The 23,829-nt window shown below is 28.6% G+C and overlaps 6 protein-coding genes across 14 annotated transcripts; 1 reads left to right on the forward strand and 5 right to left on the reverse strand.

The window, feature by feature from the left end:
- Positions 1 to 494: 494 nt before the first annotated feature.
- Positions 495 to 3,344, reverse strand: LOC126859186 (pescadillo homolog). The gene is made up of 8 exons (XM_050610231.1): positions 3,178 to 3,344; positions 2,763 to 2,996; positions 2,177 to 2,684; positions 1,939 to 2,078; positions 1,592 to 1,851; positions 1,280 to 1,467; positions 988 to 1,193; positions 495 to 894 (listed from the first exon to the last, which is right to left on the reverse strand). Exons 1-8 carry the CDS (start codon positions 3,199 to 3,201, stop codon positions 625 to 627), a joined length of 1,830 nt encoding a protein of 609 aa, XP_050466188.1. The 5' UTR covers positions 3,202 to 3,344; the 3' UTR covers positions 495 to 624.
- A 295-nt stretch (positions 3,345 to 3,639) lies between these two features.
- On the reverse strand, positions 3,640 to 6,453 carry LOC126858858 (protein pelota). Its single transcript, XM_050609484.1, has 10 exons — positions 6,315 to 6,453; positions 5,907 to 5,971; positions 5,729 to 5,821; positions 5,493 to 5,643; positions 4,953 to 5,066; positions 4,736 to 4,876; positions 4,433 to 4,655; positions 4,149 to 4,341; positions 3,945 to 4,051; positions 3,640 to 3,813 (listed from the first exon to the last, which is right to left on the reverse strand). The coding sequence occupies exons 2-10, from the start codon at positions 5,945 to 5,947 to the stop codon at positions 3,716 to 3,718; spliced, it is 1,161 nt and encodes a 386-aa protein (XP_050465441.1). The 5' UTR covers positions 5,948 to 5,971; positions 6,315 to 6,453; the 3' UTR covers positions 3,640 to 3,715.
- A 52-nt stretch (positions 6,454 to 6,505) lies between these two features.
- On the reverse strand, positions 6,506 to 8,985 carry LOC126858786 (aryl-hydrocarbon-interacting protein-like 1). The gene is made up of 7 exons (XM_050609366.1): positions 8,819 to 8,985; positions 8,494 to 8,585; positions 8,239 to 8,418; positions 7,981 to 8,149; positions 7,693 to 7,879; positions 7,432 to 7,574; positions 6,506 to 7,354 (listed from the first exon to the last, which is right to left on the reverse strand). Exons 2-7 carry the CDS (start codon positions 8,572 to 8,574, stop codon positions 7,152 to 7,154), a joined length of 963 nt encoding a protein of 320 aa, XP_050465323.1. The 5' UTR covers positions 8,575 to 8,585; positions 8,819 to 8,985; the 3' UTR covers positions 6,506 to 7,151.
- A 136-nt stretch (positions 8,986 to 9,121) lies between these two features.
- LOC126858787 (probable serine hydrolase) lies at positions 9,122 to 13,957 on the forward strand. Of its 8 annotated transcripts, none has more exons than XM_050609367.1 (8): positions 9,122 to 9,429; positions 9,993 to 10,086; positions 10,183 to 10,588; positions 10,707 to 10,837; positions 10,925 to 10,969; positions 12,144 to 12,379; positions 12,711 to 13,058; positions 13,207 to 13,957. In XM_050609367.1, exons 4-8 carry the CDS (start codon positions 10,780 to 10,782, stop codon positions 13,456 to 13,458), a joined length of 939 nt encoding a protein of 312 aa, XP_050465324.1. In that variant the 5' UTR covers positions 9,122 to 9,429; positions 9,993 to 10,086; positions 10,183 to 10,588; positions 10,707 to 10,779; the 3' UTR covers positions 13,459 to 13,957. The 8 variants fall into 8 exon arrangements, with proteins under 8 accessions (XP_050465324.1, XP_050465327.1, XP_050465329.1 ...); XM_050609370.1 differs by having other exon boundaries at positions 10,519 to 10,588; XM_050609373.1 differs by lacking the exon at positions 12,144 to 12,379 and adding an exon at positions 11,212 to 11,444 and having other exon boundaries at positions 9,131 to 9,429.
- A 962-nt stretch (positions 13,958 to 14,919) lies between these two features.
- LOC126858806 (uncharacterized) lies at positions 14,920 to 17,744 on the reverse strand. The gene is made up of 3 exons (XM_050609402.1): positions 17,605 to 17,744; positions 17,382 to 17,496; positions 14,920 to 17,056 (listed from the first exon to the last, which is right to left on the reverse strand). Exons 1-3 carry the CDS (start codon positions 17,691 to 17,693, stop codon positions 16,937 to 16,939), a joined length of 324 nt encoding a protein of 107 aa, XP_050465359.1. The 5' UTR covers positions 17,694 to 17,744; the 3' UTR covers positions 14,920 to 16,936.
- Positions 14,920 to 23,660, reverse strand: LOC126858749 (trafficking protein particle complex subunit 11). Of its 2 annotated transcripts, XM_050609267.1 has the most exons (21): positions 23,512 to 23,660; positions 23,194 to 23,395; positions 22,864 to 23,033; positions 22,570 to 22,758; positions 22,283 to 22,456; positions 22,047 to 22,214; positions 21,778 to 21,982; positions 21,501 to 21,674; positions 21,347 to 21,425; positions 21,204 to 21,258; positions 20,839 to 21,046; positions 20,539 to 20,744; positions 20,092 to 20,397; positions 19,811 to 20,016; positions 19,558 to 19,694; positions 19,231 to 19,443; positions 18,913 to 19,076; positions 18,632 to 18,854; positions 18,456 to 18,564; positions 18,267 to 18,343; positions 14,920 to 18,189 (listed from the first exon to the last, which is right to left on the reverse strand). In XM_050609267.1, the coding sequence occupies exons 2-21, from the start codon at positions 23,380 to 23,382 to the stop codon at positions 18,163 to 18,165; spliced, it is 3,279 nt and encodes a 1,092-aa protein (XP_050465224.1). In that variant the 5' UTR covers positions 23,383 to 23,395; positions 23,512 to 23,660; the 3' UTR covers positions 14,920 to 18,162. The 2 variants fall into 2 exon arrangements, with proteins under 2 accessions (XP_050465224.1, XP_050465223.1); XM_050609266.1 differs by having other exon boundaries at positions 14,920 to 18,343.
- Between the last annotated feature and the right edge of the window lie 169 nt (positions 23,661 to 23,829).

The following is a 23,829-nucleotide window of genomic DNA, read 5'->3' on the forward strand; positions in this document are numbered from 1 at the left end:
GTGTAGTCACGATCAAACTTATGCATATAGAAAGTTCTGTGTGGGCCAACATGCGTGGGTAGACTGGCCTTCAGAGTCCTTCGCTGGAAAAGACCAGGATCGTCGGCGCGTGGGCTTCCGGTGGGAAGATTAGATAAAAAATATCTACCATTACACATAACTGTATCTATAGTGATTGAAAAAATGATTTCGATTTTGCATCATGCACTTTAATTAATAAACAAAAAACCCAATATGTCTAATTTGTATTATAAAAGGAAGATATATATATATATATATATATATATACACATACATACATACATATACGCACACACACACACACTACACACGCACGCACGCACGCACGCACGCACGCACGCACGCACGCACGCACGCACGCACGCACGCACGCATCGCACGCACGCACGCACGCACACATATATATATATATACATTATAGGCGCTACTCTATACACGTTATTTTATATTAACATTCTATATTAACAGCTAAGTTTATTTTTCAATAAGAATATATATTGGAATATATACTGAACCAACATAATGTACAATATTGTAATTTCTTGTTTATGCATAGGAAATGGAATACAAAACATATTTATTTTGTGTTTAAATTATATGTTGCTATGCTTTAACAGGTTTATTCTTATTTAGTTGTTTCCTTTTCTCTTTTCGTTTTTCTTTTTCGGTAGCATCGTGGATGCGTCTCTTCTTTCGCAAGAGCCATATTTGTTTAGCTCTTTCCTCTCGACCTTTCATCATGCTCTTGTACAATTTGCGGTGCTTCTTTTTGATCATCTTCTCTCTAAGACGATATTCCTGCTTCTCTCGTTTAGCCTTTTCCCATGGATCTTCTTTCGTGATCTTACCAACTTGCACCTTCATTTTCTTCTTCTGCAAATTTTATAAATTATTGATGAGCAAAAATTTATTTTCTCTATATTATCTCATATTAGAGAGGTAATTATAAAAAAAAAATAATAAAACCTTTTCCAATTGTGTCTTCTTTTTATTTTTTTCTTCATCTTCAGCAATCTGTACATTATCATCATCTTCCTCTTCTTCAATTGAACCTGCATCACTTTCTGAACTTAGATCATCCTGAACTTCAATTTCCTCTTCTTTACTATCATTCTTGTCCTCATTTTCTGCTTCTTCATCTGATTCTGCTTCTTCATCTGATTCTGCTTCCACTGGAAGTCCAAATATAAATTAGATATAATTAGATATAATTATAATTTTTGCATTTGCGTATATATACTTAAAATTAAAATCTTACAATTGTTTAATTTATAATCAGGATCCATAAGAGCGCGTTCTTCTGGAGGAATATAAGTTTGATCTTGTCGATTTTCTGTAAATGGTGAGAGATGAGGAGGAAGTACAGCACCCATTAAATATTTTTCCACAGGTAATAATTCTCTCGCGTTTACACTATCAAATATCCATTGCGGTTGTATATAATATCTAAAAAAAAGATTGTATTAACAACTAAAAAAAAAAGAGAGAAAAGAAGTTATATGCATTAAAAAAGCAGAAGATAAATAATATAAAATTTAATATAAAATACGATATAAATATAATATAGTACCTTGATACATATTGTTTATTCATACTCGGTCTATCTACAATCTGATGAGTTATTGTTTCATCATTTTCATCAAAAGTTGCACCAACAAAAAGTAATTTATCCCAAGAAACTTCGCCACCAAAGCAACGCAAGATAAACACTAATGGTTCTCTGGGTACTTCTCTATTAATAAAAACTTTTATATTCTTAAACAAATTTTTCAATTTCTTTATTTTTTCAGCTTCTAGCCTAGCAGCTTCTATTTTGGCAGCGTCTGTCTCCTAAAAAGTATAATTAATGTTTTTTTGTTTTATATATGTCTGATGTCTGATATGTATAATGTAAAATTAGCATTAAATTAAATTTACATTTGAGAATTGATCTATTTCAATTTCATCATCTTCAGTGGCTGGTATTGAAGAATCCAAGCTGACCAATGATACATTCAATGCACTTATTCTTTCTGACACATATGCTTCTTCATCAACAAGTGTTCTCTCAATATTTCCTGTAAAATAAAATATTAATTTTTTTAATTTTTAAAGTAAGATAAAATTGTTTTATTAAAAAAAAAATATTAATATATTAATAAGCAATTTTGCTTACCAGTATTTGTTAATTTTGGAGGATAATGTAAATTCAAAGTATGATACAGTCTGTAATTCACGAAACCAAGCATTACAACATAAAATTCTACAAATGTAGACATGACTTTAAAATCAACTTCGTTCTTTGCTTGAGGTTCAAAACAAAAGTGATGCGGTACTATCCAGGTTATTGTTTGACCTTTTATTTCTGCTTGATAATAATATCCTTTGATTGATATAAATACTTTACGCAATGCTTTGGCATAAATAACAGCATGAAGGAATTCAATTGTTAATCTTCTGCATAATAATGACTGATCTCTCGGTATATGAGACAATGATGGAAATGTACTGAATAAAAAGCAAAGAGTTAAACAGTCATCTAAATCACGCAAAGCATCTTTGAATGTTGGATAACGTTCTTTCACTATATGATCCAATTTTAATGTAGGATGATTACTCAAATATCTCTTTACTTTGGCAAAATCTTTCATTGCTTTTGCCCGCCCAATTTTCCTGTTGAATATCTGAAAATATAATGTATATGCTTATAAAGTATAATACTAAAACACTTGATATAAACATTTAATTCCAATAAAATATACCTTGTAATCTCTTAGTTTCCATATGATTGGTTCGTGCATCAAAAATTGAATATCTTTTTTATGATATAAAGTTTTAATCCCAGGTTCACCCTTTTGTGCTCTCTTACGATTGCGTGGTTCTCTTGGGTATATGCCCTTCAATATGCATAACTTACGGAAATCATTTAGTGTCAATTGTAATTTCCTGAGAGCAGTTCTCCTCGTCATAAACTGCGCCCCTTCACCACTTTGATACTACACATTATTAAAAAATATTATTATATTAATTTTAATCCACAGAATAATGATGTTAAATTGATTAATTTTTCGTGAAAGAGTCAATTTTATGTAATATAATCTTTTGTTTATCTATATTACATTTTATATAGTATAACCTTTCATTTATCTATATTAGATTATAATTATATCGACTTACCTTCTTTTTACCTATCACAACCATTGTGATATATAGTTTATAACTGAATATTAAAATTTATTCAATAGAATGCATCATATATTAAATGCACGCAAAATAAATACATGAACACGTGCAAAAATAACGAGCCAGGAGGCCAGAACGAAAAAGATGAAAAGTAAAGATTGAAGAGAGGGTTCATGCCTTGTTTTTAGTAATATTAATCTAGGGTGCGTTCAAAAATCTTATTCATCGAATAAAATACCGTTTAATTGACCAATCGGAACAAAGATTTCTTTGTTCTGATTGGTCAATCCAATACTACTCTATCCTATGAGTAAAATTTTCGAATTCTTAGATAGATGCCATCTATATTCATTTAAACACGACAAATTTGAGTGCAAAATTCGTACAAAATGATCTTTTTCAGCAATGTGATATATATATATATAAGGTGATTGTATTTACGAAATAAATACAGACTACTTTTTCTATTTATTATATTTTTGATTGCTCATAGCACATATATATACAAAAAATTAACACATTGATCATATTTCTAATCATCTTCTGAATCGCTTCCTTCTTCACTCTCGTCTTCCAATTCCGGCATAGGAAAACGTAATAAAGCCGCTATTCCAGTTAATTGATCTAATTCTGCAAAAAATCGTGCTTTAATATGTTAAAACGCAATAAATATATATTTTATACAAAAAACTTATTGGAGATTTTATATTTCATGTGTACATATGTACATGTGGTGAACGCCGTTTATACATAAAACTTACGTTCACCCGAGACATGTAGACTTGAAAATATTTTGACATCGCCACCAGAATCTTTCACATTTTCAACTAGCTCTACATATTCCTTTCTTAATGCAATATCCTGACATCTAGATAAAACAAGTAGAGACATAATAAAATATATTATAGAGTAAAATTAATTTAATTTAAACATTAATATAAATAATGAAGAAGTAAAACAATAACCTGAATAACTTGTCTGATATAAGTAGAGTTTCCACCGCTTGAGCAGCATTAGCTTTCTCAACATGTTTCTTGCCATAAAATGCTCTAGCAGGATCCATTTGTAGAGTGGTATAAAATGTTTCTAGAGCCCTTACTTCTCCTGCTGCTTTGGTATCAGAAATTCGAGAAACTACAGCAGGATCAGCCAGAACCTCTGTTACAATAACAAAGACATAGTAATAACATGAAAACAATAGTATCATGCAAGTGCATACTCATGTTTTGCATGGATACATATTTACTACCTCTTAATGAATGTTTAAAACCTGAACTAGCATGAACTAGTAGGAATTTACTTTTATTCTCTAAGATAACTTTATTATCAGATTTAACAGCTTGTTGTATCATGTAGTCCATGAACTGATCTTTCACAAAACCAGGACTGGCAAGGATAATACATTTCACTAGATCGAAATTAATGTGTCTCAATATGCCTTGCATAATGCTCTCGTAAAATCGTGCCAAGCCCTAAGAAAAAACATCAAGTTAAAATTCTATTCATGCTTCTAGTACATAACATTTATAATTTTGGCATATTTCTCGCAAACCTTTTCATGTTGTGAAACATTTCCTTTCCTTTTTCTTGGTATAACTTGATCAATTTTTGCTCGAACTATTGTCATATTGGATGTTATTAGACAAATATGCGCTATGCCTTCTTGCATAATTGCAGCAGCTACATCAGCATTCTGATATAAAATAAAAAGAATAATTCATAGCAAATTATATAATTTCATTATTCTTTTCTCTTTTCAAATTATTAACCTGAGCAGGGTCGCATGCAGTGTCAACTCTCTCCAAAGAAATAGAATCCCATTTAGTTTTAGCAATAGTACACTTCCGATTTTGTTCAACATCCAATGTGTGATATGCCCCCATCTGTACAAAATAAAAATCAGATGATTACATATCAAAATTTTTTACTAATTTAATAATTTATTTCTATTTAAAATAGTAATTTATATTATGCCAAGTATACATATATATAATGTATACATTGATAAGTATATATTAAAATTAATATACATTATAATCAGTAAGATTTTGCCATAAATCATCCTATTGCTTGGATACAAAATATATTTAAACAAGTTAGTTTTCTTGACAACATGTGTAGTAAAATTAACAAATGTTTAAATTAAGCATACAGAAACAATTGTGTGTATATCATCTTACAATGCATCAATTATCTGCATAGGAAGATTCATTAAAAAACCTCACAAACTCATGTACTCTAACATATGAAGAATAAAATATAAATTTACAAACAAAAACATTCTAAATTATTATCATTAAATATTCTACCTTAACATATTTATTTTCTTCCACATTTCTACCTTTAAGCCTTAGAACACATGCTTGTGTATCAAAGTCGATATTTTCTACACTTATTGTAAGAGTAGTTCTAACTCTATAACTGTTAGAACTGCCAGTTGCAGATTCCATTTGCACTTTCCTATGTTGAATACAGAGAATTGATAAGATATTATTGACAAATTCTAATTTATCATACAACTGCAATAAAACAAAAAGTAGCATACCTAAAAGTAGAACAACTAACTAAGTCTCCTTCACTAATTATATTATAGGCATGCCACATATCCTCTGTATTTTCAGGAACAAGAGCTACGCTCCTAAAAATCATTAATTCTAACATTAGGATTTTATAATATAGATATTTATAATATATTACACATATTGTGTAAAAAATATATTTACCCTTTTCCATCCCTATCTATATTCCTTGATATTAACTTCATTTTAAAATATTTTTTGTGTTTTATCTAAAATATACAAAAAAATAAAATATATTTAAAATATAAATGTGTACATGTAAGATATTTATTACCATTGCATCATTATATACACACACATATATATATATATATATATATATATAACTTACAAATTATATTTTGTAAGTTACATTTATCTCTTCATAAAAATTCTATTTTTATATAAAAAAAACATTAATATTTGAAAAATATCTAATAAATATTATCTTTATTAGCCAAGTAAACAATGTAATTATTTTATAGAAAAAGATAAAGATTTATATAGGTTAAACACATAAGAGCTTATTTGAAAATATATATAAGGATCCAATAAAATGTTTTATAGATTTACCTTATATTTATTGCACTATTATACTCATAAGAATATTATCCAATTCATGTTTTTTTTTTATTTGAAATGTTGAACAGTAAATAATGCCATATGTCAAACATGATACCTGTCGCTTTTTGATCGGCGATTTCATTCGCAATGTGATTGGTTAACCTCAAAATAATTTCGAAAGTATTTCACAGATGGCACTTTTTATTTAAATATCTATTTCACAAAGTATATACATAAATTTTGTAAAGTATTTCTACATAATCTTGAATTGTATTTAAATAATAATGTAACATTTTTATTTCTTTACATATCTTATTTATAATAATAAATAATACAAATATATGTTATTTGCTTATATATATTTATATTAAATCATGTAGTTTTTAAGTCAGTGTTACGATATTACTGCCAGTACTGAAAATCTATAATTTTCATCATGTACATTATAGATTTTCAGTCTTGACAGTTAATATCGGAACATGGCCTAAATAATTCACATTTAATGATTAATAGTTTTGTAATAGTCATACATTAATATTATACAACTTTTAAATTGTAAATACTTGCTTGGAAAGTAAAAAGTTACACCAATCCATATCAATGCAACAAATCATCTTTGTTTCTCTCAAGTAAATATATTATGTATAAATAACAAAATTAGATTTAACAATAGAAAATTGTATGCAATAGTCTTGTATTCCAGTCTCTTTAATCATTTTGAACGAGAAAATATATATAAAAAAAATTAACTGGTTTAAATTGACTTGATGAAAATTACATTTAATGACTTAATGTTACTTTTGCAATAAGTTTAGATTAACTAAACTTTAACTAAACTTTATACCTTTATTTAAACATCTTTGATAATTTTTCTTTTTGTGCATTGTTCTTCTCTTTAATGGCTGCTGCAAATATTTGTAATTCTTTCACAACAGTATTGTGTAAGGAAGGATCAATTTCAGCAGCTCTCTTTAAATCTTTAATAGCATTATTTTCATCCCATACACTAATATATGCTTTACCTCTTCGATAGAGCGCTTTCACATTATCTGTAAATTAAAAATAAATTTCTACTATCAGATATATATGCTTTATATATAACTGATCCCATAAATAAATTTATTACCTGGTTCTGTTTTTAAAACTGTTGAACAATGTTCAATAACTGAATAATATTCCTTATTTAAAAGTTTACATTGTGCATAATTCAAAAGTAATGGTATCTTCATTTGATTCAAAGATAACCATTCTTCATCATTTGGTTTTTCACTAAAAATCCAATAATTTGTATATAAGAATATTCTATATAAGTATAACAAAATATTCTTTATTTTATACCTTAATCAATTAAGTTTTAAAAAACATGATTCATTATAATAAAACTTACGCTAACATGAGTTGTTCCAATATTCCAATAGCTTTTGCATATGTTTCAGCTGCACTGTTATATTTTTTTTCTCTGAACAAAGCATTTCCCTTTTCCTTTAAATGCGGAATATTTTTAAGCTTTTCATCTTCTGTCATTTGCCATGATTCTTTCTCATATTCATCTGGCAATATCACTTGGATAAGTTCTACAAAATATAATAGTTTTTATTAGGTTTATATCATTTTACATTTAAATTAAAACAAATGTATCTTTATTTTTTTTTTTGAAAAGATTTTATATTTATACCTATTGTAAATTCCAGATCTTGAGGATGTTTTATAAGTTCATTCAAATCGGCGTAACCAACACCTTCATTCTGAAGGGTAACACCACAACAATGATGATTACGCTTCTCTGACTGTGGCTTATCAGCTTCTCTTAATGTTTTGGAAACAAAAGGATATGCAGTCACTAGCTAAAGCAAAATTTGTCATAAAAACACCCTTCAAAAGCACGTTTTAGAATAAGTATATATATTTATAACAATAAATATTGCAAACATACACTTTTATGTACTTTGAAACAGGCAACTTCATTCAATGACATCTTTTGTACAATAGCTTCCCATACTTCTAACTTAAATTTTTTTCCTAATATGAGTTCCATTGGACTTCCCATCATCCTACTATCGTCTATCAATGTTTTGTCAAAATCACATTTTGTAGTTTTGAAATGAAATATAACCTAGAATATAAACAATGAAGGTTATAAATAACTAGTATATTTGTACAACAAGACGTTAAGACAAGAGATACATACTTTTGTTCCTGGTATAAAATTAATAGTTTTTGTTCCAGCATGAATAACAGTTTTTACTATATATTCTTCATTACTCATCATGGCATATATATCTAAACAGTAAAGAATCCAAGTAGCAGAGTGACATTAGAAGACATCAAATAGACATATGTAATCTCATATATATATATATATATATATATATATATATTCATTTTTCATATATATATATTAATAATTCTAGATATGCTTTTAAATTATCTCAAAAACCAATTATATATATATATATATATATATATATATATATATATATATATATAACACACAGCTTCTATATATTATATACCTAGCTACTAATAACGATGTGACAAATGAAGCCAAGGCAGCCATTTACAATTGGACAGAATATATATGTGTACATTGTACACATGCATTCTGCTCACTTAAAATGGCTGCCTTTGTCTCAAGCGCGAAGACATACTTTTGCATAAGCATAAACATAAAGAAATTGATTGGTCCACACATATGTATGAGGAAATGAACCAATCAATTTCCTCATGCTTATGACTAGGCGTTTATGCAAAAGTGTGTGTTCCCATGTCATGATTATATTAATAAGATACCGTTTTAATAGTATAGGTATATAAGGCATCGTTAACTTCATCATTAATAAATTACTAGTCATTCCGAACAGTAGATCAAAAACTAGAATTTTATAATTGTAAGGAGCTAAGGAATAAAGATATATTTTATTCAAAAAAGAAAAACTTTAAAAAACTATTTGTCTGTGAATCCCAAATTCCAAAAAGATTATAGTCATTGTAGATGGACCTTTACATAAATGCAAAAATATGGTAATACGTGACAGTGAAATGACTATATTTTAAGAAAAGAAAAAGGCACACACAAGAAAACACGTATCTAGAATAGAAGTCTCGATTGCATCATTAAATTAAGGTAAATATAATATATCAAATCAATTTCTTTTCTTTTTTTATGCTTACTGTATTTATTCATATTTTGTGCATGTAAGAGAAACTTAATCAATCTGAAAATGTTCCGTTTTACATATGCATAGAAAAATCAATCACTTAAGCGGGGAGCACACACTTTTGCATAAGCGCATAACCATAAACATAAAGAAATTAATTGGTCCACAAGTGTATGCATAAGAAAATGAACCAATTAATTTTCTTATGCTTATAGTTATGCGCTTATGTAAAAGTGTGTGCTCCCCGCTTTATGTTTCTAATAGAAAAAGAATGCAATATATTGCTGTTTTTTTTTACATTAAATACATCGATTCTTTCTCTCTATTTCTCTTGAGCTACATTTCATTTCATGCATGAGGCACATGATGCATCATTTATTCTTGTTTAATATTCAGTGAACAACAAAGTTCAAAGGATTTGCATAGAATGTGCTCTGTGCAAATCTTTTGAATCTATGCTGTGTTCTAAAATTTACTGTCAAATTTAGTAGAAATATATAGTTCACACAACGTGTATATTATATTATAGATTTTCTGTACTAGCAGTGAATTTTGGAACACAGTCACTGAATCATTTGTTCTTCCCCCTTCCTACTTTAAATGAACAACTGTTCTCCAGTGACGTATGTATTCATTTCAAGAACAATTTTTAAAAAAATGTGTGTATGTTGTGTCTAATATAAGGTATAAGATAGTCTTTTTTTTATTTAATAATTTAGGCGCGATGGATAACACACCATGTATATGAAATGAGGAACGAAGATATCATCTACGACTGCAGTTTTGTTTAAACTAGCAGCTTATTTCGATAGATTAAAATAAAGAATTAAGATAAAGGATGTGTTTCATTGACGTTACAAAAATGCAAAAAAATTTTTAATTCAAAAGAATAAAGAAATTTGATTGATCAATTAAATGAATCGAATGATTTGTAACGATACTTTACACAGCGTAATTTATGATCTGAATACTTTTTTCATTGGACACACACATACACACACACACACGCACCATACCATAACCTGATGTATAAAATGCCTTTATATGTAAAAAAGTGGAAGACAAAAGAGAATATTTTTCCTGAATGAATTCAGTTTTTCTAAATCTTCGCCTAAGTAAAGATATGTGAGTTTCAAAAGAAAAGATGACGGACTCTTATCTATTATACATATTTATTTAAAAATAAATTTGCTCTTGCAGTGTTATCTAATCTTTTGGCTATAATAACTATGACTTTTTTTAGATATATATTCTCATCGAAATTGCAAGCATTTTGAGCGAGTATAAATTTGAATTGAAAATTTTTATACATCAAAATGGATTCTACAAGAAAGAACTCTGTTAACAATGCTGTAAATAGATGTAAAAGGGAAGGTGAGTTGTTAAATGCTACTTTACAGTATTATGTAAAATGTACTTAGACTTGTATAATAATTAATGTCAACAAATAAACTTCTACAGATGCCAAGGAGATTCAGATACCAATGCCATGGGGTTACATTAGTGGTCAGTAAGGATTATATCTTACATTTTATCTTCATCTTATTTCAATATCAAACTATACATTAATACATTGAACTTAGAACACTTGAGTATTATGCAATGTGTAGAAACAAAATGATATATTTGAATTTGATTATTTGGATCTTTAAAACATATTTTATAACATATAATATTGTGGGATGTCCTAGCTTGTATCGTATTGCACTTTAAGTTTAGGTGTAAATGCAACATATTGATAAATTTAGGAAAATGGTGGGGATCAACAGATGAGCAGCCTATAGTGGCGATACATGGCTGGCAAGACAATTCAGGAACTTTTGACAACTTGGCAGAATTGTTGCCAAATGTAGCTATACTGAGTATAGATCTTCCTGGTCATGGTTTTTCTTCTCACCTACCCTATGGACAATTCTACTATGTATTTTGGGATGGGGTTATCACATTGCGTAGAATTGTTAAATATTACAAATGGAACAAGGTTAGCTAGCAAATTAGTGTTATACAACGATTAAAATGTTTATTTTTATAGTTAAATATGAAAAATGTACATAAAGTAATATTGGATATATGAGAACATAGCTTTTATATGCTTGGTTTTATTATAATTTAAATTCAATTACCATTTAATTTATGAAGTATATGTAAAATATTTATATTATTCATTTTGCTATTGATTATTTAATATGCATATTTTAACTTGGATATTTGCATTTTTAGAGTGACCTTAGCATTGAACTGCAACACATTAAATTCACTATTTAATATTCATATTGCATTACTGTATTGCTCTAACTCCATCAAAATTATTAATAATATATTTTAAAAAGGTTGACTGTTAAATACAATATGTATCCAAACTTAAAACTATTCTGCGTGATATAAATTATATATATATATATATATATATATATATGTTAATTATTTAAAATGTACTATAAAGAGAGTGTAGAAGAGAATATCGTTGTATAACTATATATTGTGTTGAGTCCCCAGTATAAAGAACAAAAGAAATTCTCAGCTGTAATTTTGTTGCCTTTTTAAAAATTTTGGATGATTATTTTTCTTTTCTGATTTAACTAATTGTTACAGAATTGAAAAAATAGGTATCTTGATAAAAAAATAGCAAATTAAAAAACAAATTCAGATATAAAATTAATTTTCGGACTCTTATCTGTAGGCAAATGGTGGGGCCCAAAAGAGCTCCAACCGATAGTGGCACTGCATGGTCGTCAGGATAATGCAGGCACTTTTGATACATTAATGCCATTGATGCCTGATGATGTTTCTGTTCTTTGCTTGGATATGCCAGGGCATGGTTTATCTTCCCATTATCCAAAGAGTCAATTCTATTATGTCTATTATGATGGTGTCATATTCCTTCGTAAAGTCATTAAATATTTCAAATGGGATAAGGTTAGCGAATGGATGAATTTACCCACACTTTCGCACGATTAATCAATTTATTATTGATAAATTAAATAATTTGATTAAAAAACCTATGCAACAATATCACATTTACATTTTTTCACAGCATATATCTAACAGTCACCCTTGCACTTGTCTGGCATTCGTGTTGTGTTGCATTCAAGCATATTATGTTTTATTAATATGAATTTTGTTAGTGTGAATATTTTAATGTGTTTTTTAATATGCTTTAGAAAATATATATTTTATATATGTATGTTTTTATATGCTCTGAATTAATGTGCAAGCTTATTATAACTTAATTGTATTATAACAATAGGTAAAACTGCTTGGCCATTCATTGGGTGGTGCTATATCATTTTTGTATGCAGCATCATACCCAGATGAAGTCGATATTCTCATAAGTTTGGATATTGTTAGCCCAAGCGTGAGGGACATTACAAAAATAGCTGCAATGACTGGAGACTATATTGACAAATTTTTAAAATATGAATTATTAACATTGGACAATGTACCATGTTATGAGTACAATGAAATGATTAACATAGTGGAAAAGGCATATGAGGGTTCTATAACGAAGGAAGGAGCAGAAATATTAATGAAACGTGGCATGCAACAATCATACACACAAGGCAAATATTACTTTTCCCGAGACCCAAGACTAAAGGTAAAGGCATTCATTCATCACACAATATGTTATATAACAAATACATTAAGATATTCATGTGATATATATATATATATATATATATATATATATATATATATATATATAAAATATCATGCAATTAAGATTATTTATATTATTTTTCTAGGTTGCCATTTTGGGTATGTTCTCTCTAGATTTAGTACTTGAATATGCATCCCGTATAAAATGCGCATACCTCAACATTCGTGCTGTTCCTGGGATGAAGTTCGAGCAACCTGAAAATTATCAAAAAGTATTAGATAATATAAAATTGGTGGCTAAAAAATTTGAATATCACGAAGTGAAAGGTACTCATCATGTACATTTGAATGAACCTGAAAAAATTGCGCCTATAATCACAAATTTTCTACAAAAGTAATAATAATATTATTTATTTATTAATGGATATGGTTATTTATGATGGAACAAATAGTTTTACTATAGATAGTTATCAAACTTTTTCAAATCTAAAATGCTGATACAAGTTTACAACATTACAAGTTTATTATTGTTTAATGTACCTACATATATGCAAATTGTTGAATTAGAAATGATTTGACATTATTGTTGAATTAGAAATGATTCTATTGAACAAATGACATCTATTGAACAAAATTGGTATGTAGAGTTTATAAAACAAATAAATAAATTCGTTATGTTGCTCTACTATGTGGAAATAAGGTGCTTTGGAAAAACAATTAGAACATTAGTGCTAGATAAGAAATAGAGATTTGCATATAAATATAGAACAAAAGACATCGAATTATATTTATTATATCTCTAATTTCTTAAGGCAGAAGGCAGAAATATTTGTCCATGTTAGTTAGCATCGCTTCTACTCTTTTGTGATTAATAAATAAATAATTATGTGAATAATATTTGTGTAGTTATTTTATTAATAGAATAAATTTCGTCTTTTAAGGATTGGCCAATATGTCATAAATAGGATCATTTATACTAGTGGATTTATAATTATTCTAACACATTCTTTTGTATTATATATATTGCATATTATATGATAATTTATATATATATATATATATATATATATATATATATATATATGTGCGTGTGTGTGTGTGGTGTGTGCGCGCGCGCGTATGTGTGAATACATACACTTTCGTAACGTTTTTAGTTTATTGCTTGTGTGTAATGTATGCATTATGAATTGTTAATTAGGAAAGTTAAACAGAAAAGTTTTTTGAATTAATATATCCATAAAAAATACATTCCTTCAAAAGACTAATTTCTTTTATATTCATTATGCGTTTTATATTTAAATCGCGGTTTTAATATACTTCTATAATTTATTAATAATGCACTTTTCATCAAAAGTTAAGTATGCAAACTATCAATCAGAATAACAGACACATTAAGGAAATGACTTTTTTTTTAAGATTCATATGAGCTTATGTATTAAGGAGAGAAATGAATTTTTTCTTAGAATTCATATGAGCCTAATTTGAATTGTTTTATATAGCATTTTGGAGCTCTCTGTTTCCTAATGCACAATATCTCATTAATATCAGCCGAAAAGATATTGGCTGGAACAAAATGGATAAGCAAAAATAATCGAAAAATTTTTTTATGTATCAAGTGATAATATAATTAAAAAAAATAAAGCTTTACAAGTAATATAATAATATAAGAAAAAATGAATATGTACAAAATTGGCTTAAATCACAAATATAGGAAAACCCAATTAATGTAGTATATAATTTTATATTATTATTCATAAACTATCCAATTTTTAACGTTGCTGAAAGATTAAAATTCGATAAAAGTATTGTAAATATTTTTATTTGATCATTGAAGAATAATTTTTAAAATTAAGTGTGAGAAGTGTTGAGTAAAAATTTAATTATTTGAAAACGAAATATGATAAACTATAGCTGTTAAATCATTTTTATAATCAATTAAGAAAGCACATTCGTGATATTCCTTTTATTTATGTTTTTTTTTTCCTTTTTGTTCTTTTTCCGTATGTAATAGGAAATCTGTATTATTAATGTAAGTTTTTCCTATCAATAAAAATTAAAAAATTAATATGAATAAGTATCTCATTTAGTCTACATATAAGGGCATGCAAGAAACATTTCAATGATACACGCATTTATTATTCAGTGAACGACAGCGATAGCGATAACGCATCAATGCCCAATAGTTAAGTAGACAAATGCAACAAACTTGTATGCTATACTAAGCTTATGCAACTGGATAAATAATAAATGTAGTGAAACGCGATATTCTCTATCAATCCCATAAAACAAACTTCTTCAATAGTTTAAAGGCGTGATCTACAATGTTCTAGATAGATAAATTTAATGTGTCATAAAATATGAGAGCTGCGAAATATATTTTTGCGATACATCATATGCAAAATCACAAATTTATACGAAAATTTCGATTTCAATTTATGGATACATTCGCAGAGAATGTTGAGCGGGGTCCTGACCAAATTATATAAAAGAGATAGTATCCCTCAAGATAATGAGGCTGTTGATACAGATGTTTGCAAGCGGATGGTCAAAGTAAAAAGTCAGAACGTTATTTCGTTTATTCAGCTGCTATGCCACGTAGAAATACAAAATTATACCTTGTCTCATTTCACGTGTGGCTCTCAGTCCTTCTAAATTTTCTGCTGTGCATAGAACATTCATATACATGTCGTTCGCACAAATTTTTAATATTCCTTTCTAATATATTTTGCGTAAGAATAAGGTAAGTAAAGCACATGCAGCTAATTTGCATAAATTGCGCACTTTTTTTAGTTCGAAAAGTTTTGTACGAATACGAGGTCAACAATAAAGCACGTAGTAGCAAACTCTGTTCCGAATCTAAAATCGTAAAATCTACCAACAAATTTAACGGTCAAAAAGTCACGCTGGTAAAATAAATAGTCTATGAAGGTCAAGACTAGATTCGCGTCGTATATAAAAGACAAAAAGATGTTGTAAAATATATACAACTTCCCGACAAATTATTGGCCTGAGCAGCTTCTTATCGGGCAGCTATTGAATACATGGTCGTCCTATCGTGTGTGTGCACGTTGTGTGCGCCGGTAATTATCTGCAATGATAGCGCGCGGTCACACATAGAAAATAAATATGAATATAGTATGCATAAAGACAGGTGGAAACCGTTCGCCACTTGTCTACGCATTTCCCTTACGCATAATTCCTCGAGAAGCTCTCTCGCGCGGTGCCAAATGAAAAGACCTATCAAGATATCATATGGTAAGCTTTCGGATAATCATCACGCAATCTTTTAAAAAGTAACGCATTGCCTATGTAAATGGGTCTCTTGTGAGACCTTTGAACGAATAGATTATAGTGCAAATTAGATTCGTTCAGTTTGCAGTTCGTATTTTGTTGGAAAGCAAAAAATCAACTGTTCACGATCACGTTCGTGTAAAATCGAATACATTGTCGACATTATTACAATATTAGGGATGTAGTTTGTATCGCATGTGATATAATAATTATTCGCGAATAATGATAATATTATCGATTTGCGTAAATGCAGACAAATTGTTACAATATATGTTTATTTTATTTGTCGCATTTTTACGTAAAAGTAGTAGCTGTTTGCGGTAACTCGAATCGAAAGAAGTGCAAAAGTATAGACTGAAGATTTGAATTTGCGACATTAATAATTATGCTCACGCATCAATTCTCTTGTTCTGTTTGAAGCACATGTTCGCAGTCGCTACAAATGGATAAATACTTAATGATCAATCTGATTCATCGATCCCAACGATCAACAAACTTTTAATTTGCAAGTTTGTTCGTTCGGCTCGAGTTATCAGATTGAATCATAGATCACCGGGCATCGACTATATGAAAATAATGAGCTCATCAAGATTCCGTATTTCTACGAAGATGATTCCGATAAATCGATGAAATCTGTTGTAGTTCCGCATCGGTAGGTGTGTAAGACGCGTAAGTTCTCAGACGTGCTCTAGACATCTCCAAATCCTGTCATAAAACAACAATGCTTCATAATATGTCTTTAAATTAAAAAATGTATTTTAACATTCAATGATAGCACATGCTCACAAATATTTTTAAATTACGATAAACTTTCAATTTCGGCTAATGTAACAATAAGTAGCTACTGAGTAATAGTTTAGTAATTTATTAGTAAAATTATTAGATTGTAAATGATTTGAGCTGAGTATATCTGATACACTTTTTATATGCATTTTTTATAAACTCTATGTAAATTTAAAATTGTGTTACAAATAATTTTCTCACACACACAAAGAATTTTTTTCCATAAAATACATATACTATAGCAAACCTTTAGAAGAGTCTGATTACGAATACGAGATTTTTCCAAATTTATAAGATTTGTCGACGACGAGTTAGAAATTCTGGAGACATCCTTATTATGAATCTCGCGACGCAATTTATTACTGCAATGTAAAATAAAAAATAATGTTACTTTTGTGAAAAAGTACACACATGCATATGTGTTATCTATATAACATATTAGCAAATATTAGATTTCAAGATATAAATACCGTTCTTCTATTTCTTGTTCAAATTGTTGTTCTTTTTGCAGGTATTCGTCAAAGACACTTTTAATATCAATACCGCTATTTCTTGCCATTTCATGGAATCATTATGACTCTCTATATACGCGAATAAAATTATCCATCCTCACTAATAACTAATATTTTTAATTATAAAATTAGAGGAAATAAAAAACAGAAAGGAGCTATTTCATGCATTTATATTATTGGATGTATCATGTATCGTAGATTGGTAACTACGGCAACGTAACGCACGTAAAAGCGATCGATATCTATATATGTATGAATTATAACGCATTATCGCTTCCATTTAATAGTATTTGTTAAAAATCTACAATATTTTAATCTCTTATAAAATTTAGTATATTTAAAGTTAAATAAAGTAGCTTAAATAAATTATATATTCAACAGATATATAATCAATGCTCTAATAAATGTAATATATGTCATCTTATCTCTCTCAAAATGTATGCTTAATTTTATAATGCAGTTTTATTGAAAAAATATGTTTCTTTAAAAAAAAAAAGATTCCAGTACCGAATTCGCTCATTCTCCTACAGATTGCGATTTCGGCTGCAAGAATATCATATATATGTATATTAATATAATATCATGATAAAGTAATTTTTTGTTATGTTATTGTCACTTACCAATATATATATATGACTCGGCAATGAACGTTCAACCACTTCTGATAATCGTCCTTTGCCCAATTTGTGTTCCTCGTCTGTATTATAAACGCAATGATGACGCATATAAAATAAATGTAAATATATCAAGTTCAAGATACAACATGCAAAAATTCTTAAATCATTTGACATCATATTAAAGATCATTACCTGCAGGTGCAGTCAGTGATAATGTTGGAAGAGCAACAAATCCAGCGACTAAGGGTCGTAAGACCCAATCCACTTTTCGAACATTTCTAGGCGATATGTAAATATTAATCTAAAAACAAATACATAAGATAGTATTATTGTGTATATTAATTATAATATAAATGTGAATAACATACTTGTTTTTGTCCAGCAAACATAAAGGCATCGCTGCCTTCCATAGCCAAGCGCAAAGTAATGAGATAATCGGAATGGTTTTTTATAAAATAAGAAATACAAAACGGTGTGCGAACCCACCCATGAGCTGGCATTTTGGCTTCTAATCCGATCACCGCATCTTCGACTCGTAAAGGAGTTAGAGTTACGCTACTGCTAGTTTCTAGCGCGGTTTCATCATTTGCTCTGCAAAAATAATAAAATTTATAGATCTGTCATAAAAATCTTTTCCAATCACTTTTACCTTTTCCATTTAATAGTATATATTCCAATACTAATAGGCTGTTCACCACTTGTCTTTGGAATCAAGCAATAGGTATCGGTTCCAGTTTCACCATCGCAGAGTTTGATATTTGCTAAAATGGACTTCTGATTGTCGAGATTGATCTCTGCTTGAATAGAGTCCGCCTAATTTCAAATACACATAAATTCAACATTTCATTCAAATCTCCCTAACACAACTTAATTTTAAATCTTTCTTATTTTTCAATCAACTTAATTTTAAATTTTAAATCTCCCTAAAACAAATAATTAAATTATATATACATATTCTAGGACTTACCAATTCTATAGATGTGCTTAGAATGTTTATAGGCCATGGAGAAATGCATGTAATATGAGGCATAATAATAAAAGGTTCATTAACAAATCCCTTTGTTAATGGTTCAAATAATGTAGTGTAAAATTGTGTTGCAACTTCAAATGGCTTCTTAACTGCCAACGAATACAATAATTCTTTACTCCCTTTAATTTGTTCAGGTCTACAGTAGTCTGCCTATGTATTACATAATTATAATAAATAATAAGAGCATATTATATTATGTCATACAGCATAAATACATATACATGTAATTAATGTGATTTATAAAAAAAAATTATGCATCTGCACCTTTATTATAATATTTCTATCGCCTATTTTATGTGCTCTAATGTATACAATTTGTTTGATTGATGAATCTTTTGCCATATCACCAAGAAAAGTTGATACTTTTGACTCCTTACTAAGCATGTTTATGCTTAGTTCAGCTGAAATATATATTTTAGAATAGCTTAGTTTCCATAGAAAAAGATGACGATTAAACTTTAAAAACAAACTGTTAATTTATAAAAGAATAAAATTTCATAAAATTATGAAAACATACTCGATTGTTCATTATTACTCTCTGATACGAGTATTACATGTAAACATATTGCGTTAACATTCTTGTTAGCTGATAAAGATATTGTAATGGGTAGCCACTCGCCTAAAAGCGCAGGATTATTCGATTCTGCGCTCAGATTTAAACTCGATTCTTCCTGCTTAATTTCCGCATGAATTAACGGTCTTATTGCTTCAAATTCGCCTCCACTAATGTAAGAATTACGATTAATTATTAGCAAATAGTGTTAAAAATTTGCTGGGAATTGTTCTTTAGAAACATACCGAAGTTGTTGTATTTCGGGATACAAACGATCCAGTAGATTCGTTTCTCTACCTATAGCTGAGAATCTCAGTATAATACAACAGCGCGCACTATCACCCATTTGCAACGAGACTGTGCTAATACGAATTTCTGCACCATCATTTTGATGAGGCGCTTTAAAATTGAAGTAAAATTTTTTTGTTTCTTTTGCTTGAAAAATAAGATCGGATTGTTGAACGTCAATAACTGGGATTTCAGTATTGTAACCTGGACCATTAACTGTTATCGATACGTTAGAGAATTCGATGATACCGCCGTAAGAATTTCTGTAATTATAGAAAAACAAAAATTTTTTACATGCCCTATAATTTTTCGAAAAATTTATAATAATTATTAAATATAAAAATTAATAATATAATAATTTATAATTATAAATATTTCTAAATATAAACGGAATCAAATACTACCTTATTATAACTTCAACTGTTATCATTGTATTTACTGCATATGTTTGCTGTAAAAATCGTGCTTTAACATCGACAAACGATGTCATATTATTGTCATCAATTGTAAAAATATTTGGCTCTGAGCGACTTAGTTCTAATATCCATTTTTCCATTGCAAGATGCTTAATGTCTTCTGGCAAGTCTGATTCTGGATTCGGTGGTTTTTTCTATTATAAAGTATTTATAAAGTATTATTAGTAAACTATTATTATGTACATATATAAATGTTATATAAGTTCAATAAATGCCTTATCAAATTACCTGTAGTATATTCATAATATTATTATAAATAACAGTTTGCTGTTCCTTTGAGAATGTAGTTGAAGGTCCTAAAGCTTCGAGAACCAAAGTGAGATAATCTTGAATATTGGTGGATAGATATGCGGCGCGCAGCGCATTTTTCAAGATATCTGTGAGTAAGACCGGCCATCGTTCTCCGTGATATTCCCACAACATGTGCATCAATAATCTGACCAATTAAATGTTATAATTTTCATGTTAATGTAAAAAACTAGTCTAGAGAAAACAATGTCAGAATAAGAATATCTTAGTCGTTTAATGATTAAATTTCATTTGCAACTTGAAACTTTTATCGCATGAAAAAAAAAATTGATTTTTTAACTCACGTAAGAACTTTGCCATAATCTCGAGCATTGAAGTACTCTTCTGCCATTTGCACAACTATGAAAAAAAAATTATTAGTATATTACAAGTAATTATATATATATATGTGTGTGTTGTTCCCTTTAAGTTTCCAAAAACATTATACCCAGTAATCGGCGCATTCTTGGACAACGGTACACTTTAAATTGCGATATTGCGTTTCCTAACAAGCCTATAATTATCATCTGAAAAAAATAACAATTATTGCTATTTATTTATCATACGCTTATAAGCTAAAAGCGCCGATATATTTATCTTACAGAATGATTAACTGTAGTTTTCTCTCTGTATTGTAAAGCCTGTATACCAATAACTTCTCTGGCTGTGTCTGCAGGTTCTGCGCTTAGTTTTCCCGGCCGCCACGGTCGTTGCCCATAAAACTCAAGTTTTTCTTCACCTAATAATGGATCTGGATCTGGATAACTATTTACATCCTGAAACAATATCAAATATCTACAATATTATAATTAAAATAAAATATAATATGTAAATAGAAAAATTGCAACATATTTATTAAAAAAAACAAACTATTCATACTTGGCAGAGTTCTTTACATGCAGATTGTCGTAGACTTGCATGATTGGCAGCTAGTTGGAAATAATATCCTGGATGTTGCGTTTGAACAGCAGGTAATCCTTGACGAATGGCTTCATCAAATAATTCCGCAAATGTAGAAAATTGGCTACTCATCCAAGCATGATGTTCAAACATAAGCTCTTTTGGACCAGTTTTTAGCTTAAATCTGAATAGATAATGATTAATAATTACCAAGAATTTTTGTAAACTAACACAATAAATATTAATACCTTTCTGTATGAAGTCTAAACTGAGAAATGGCATCTTTCGGAAGATTTAAGCTAAACATTATTCTGCATAACTTATAATTTATAAATCCAGCAATAGTTTTTATTTCTACTGCATTTGCATCTGTCATTCTTGTTTCTAGTAAATTGTGATAAGCTTGCATGTAATGCCTGCAAAACATAAATATATATACATATCTTGCAATATATATAAAAGCTCTTTATATATTTAATCTTACTTTTGAGCAAGATGCAATTCCTGCTTGAGTTCGTTCAAGAATGCCATTTTGAATTGATGACGAACAAACAAATACTGATGAACATTTTTAGTGAGTTGATCACGATGACTTTTAACATTCCGATATTCATGATAATAAAAATTTTGTGCCAAATCATAGAATGCTGTCTCTAATCTATATTATAAATAGAAAAAAAATTTATATTTATGTGAATATATTGTAATATATTCTTTAAAAAGGAAGAATAGAGGAATAAATAATAAAAGAATAAAAAAACTATTAAAAACCTAGATATATATCCCAATAAATGATCAGCATGTGGTAGAATATACAAAAACTTTGCGGTTAAATCACAAGCTCCACATAATGCTGTTGCACGTTCAGTTGCAACCACATCCTCAGCACCAGGAAGCGGTTGAAGAGCATGTTGTATCAATACTACAGCTATCTTTGTACTTCTTCCATCAAGGGCAGCTCTAAAAAAAATATTATAATCATTAAAAAATTTAATGTTATATCTATAATATAAGAATTAAAATGATTGCATTATTATATCTTAACAAAGTTATACAAATAATTACCTTAAAGATTGTACTCTAGAGGCACACTCCATCTTTTTCTCATTCCATAAAGGATCATTCCAATCCAAGTCATAGAATACAACAACTACAGAAGGAATATCATTGAGATATTTATTCATCCAATTTCTTTTTAAGATCCCTTTAGGTATATACCATTCATATGAACTGCGCTAAAGTATATAAAACAGTACATAATGTAAATGTGATAGTATATAGTATTAATATAAAAATAATACATAGAAATATAGTTTTAATTATAGTTTCCAATATTTAAGAAATATTTTTTTCACTAACTTATCCCAGTAATCTACTATCAAACAGATTATATACCTTTGGTTTAACAGTAGGAAATTCATGTGATAAACTAAGTAGTTTAAACTGAACAGCTGCACAATCCGGTCTACGATTATTGCTAAATGCATCCCAAATAGAGCGATGTACTGGATTCATAATATCTAATCCAGTTAAACCTATTAGAGCTAAAGGCTTAGCGGTCAATTCTGTTGGCAGTTCAAACATTGTGAAGCTTTTACTAGAAAAATAAATAACAATCATCACGATTTGTTTCTTTTGATATTTTAATATATTTATTTTATTATTAAATATCTTCTTTTATTTCTTATACAAATAATATCAAAATCTACTTACATAGATAAACTACGTAGAATATGTCACTAAAGAGTAAATTGTTTTGTAATTAAACAACGTAATCCATGTTTTTATATATCATATTCGTACTTCAAACTTTGACAGGTAGAGTATAAATTATCGTCAGAAAGAAGTTGAGTTGCTGAGGTTAGGTTAGGTTAGGTTAGGTTGAGTTAGATTTGGATACAGGAAGTGTCCGAACACGCAGTCGCATTAGAATATATAAGAGCAGATAAGAGTTAATTTTGATTTTTTAATTTAATTTGATAATTGAAATTTTCAATAAATATTATATTTGTAATACAATTAAAATTAATT

Source organism: Cataglyphis hispanica, chromosome 2, assembly GCF_021464435.1.
Source record: "Cataglyphis hispanica isolate Lineage 1 chromosome 2, ULB_Chis1_1.0, whole genome shotgun sequence".
Classification (NCBI taxonomy): domain Eukaryota; kingdom Metazoa; phylum Arthropoda; class Insecta; order Hymenoptera; family Formicidae; genus Cataglyphis; species Cataglyphis hispanica.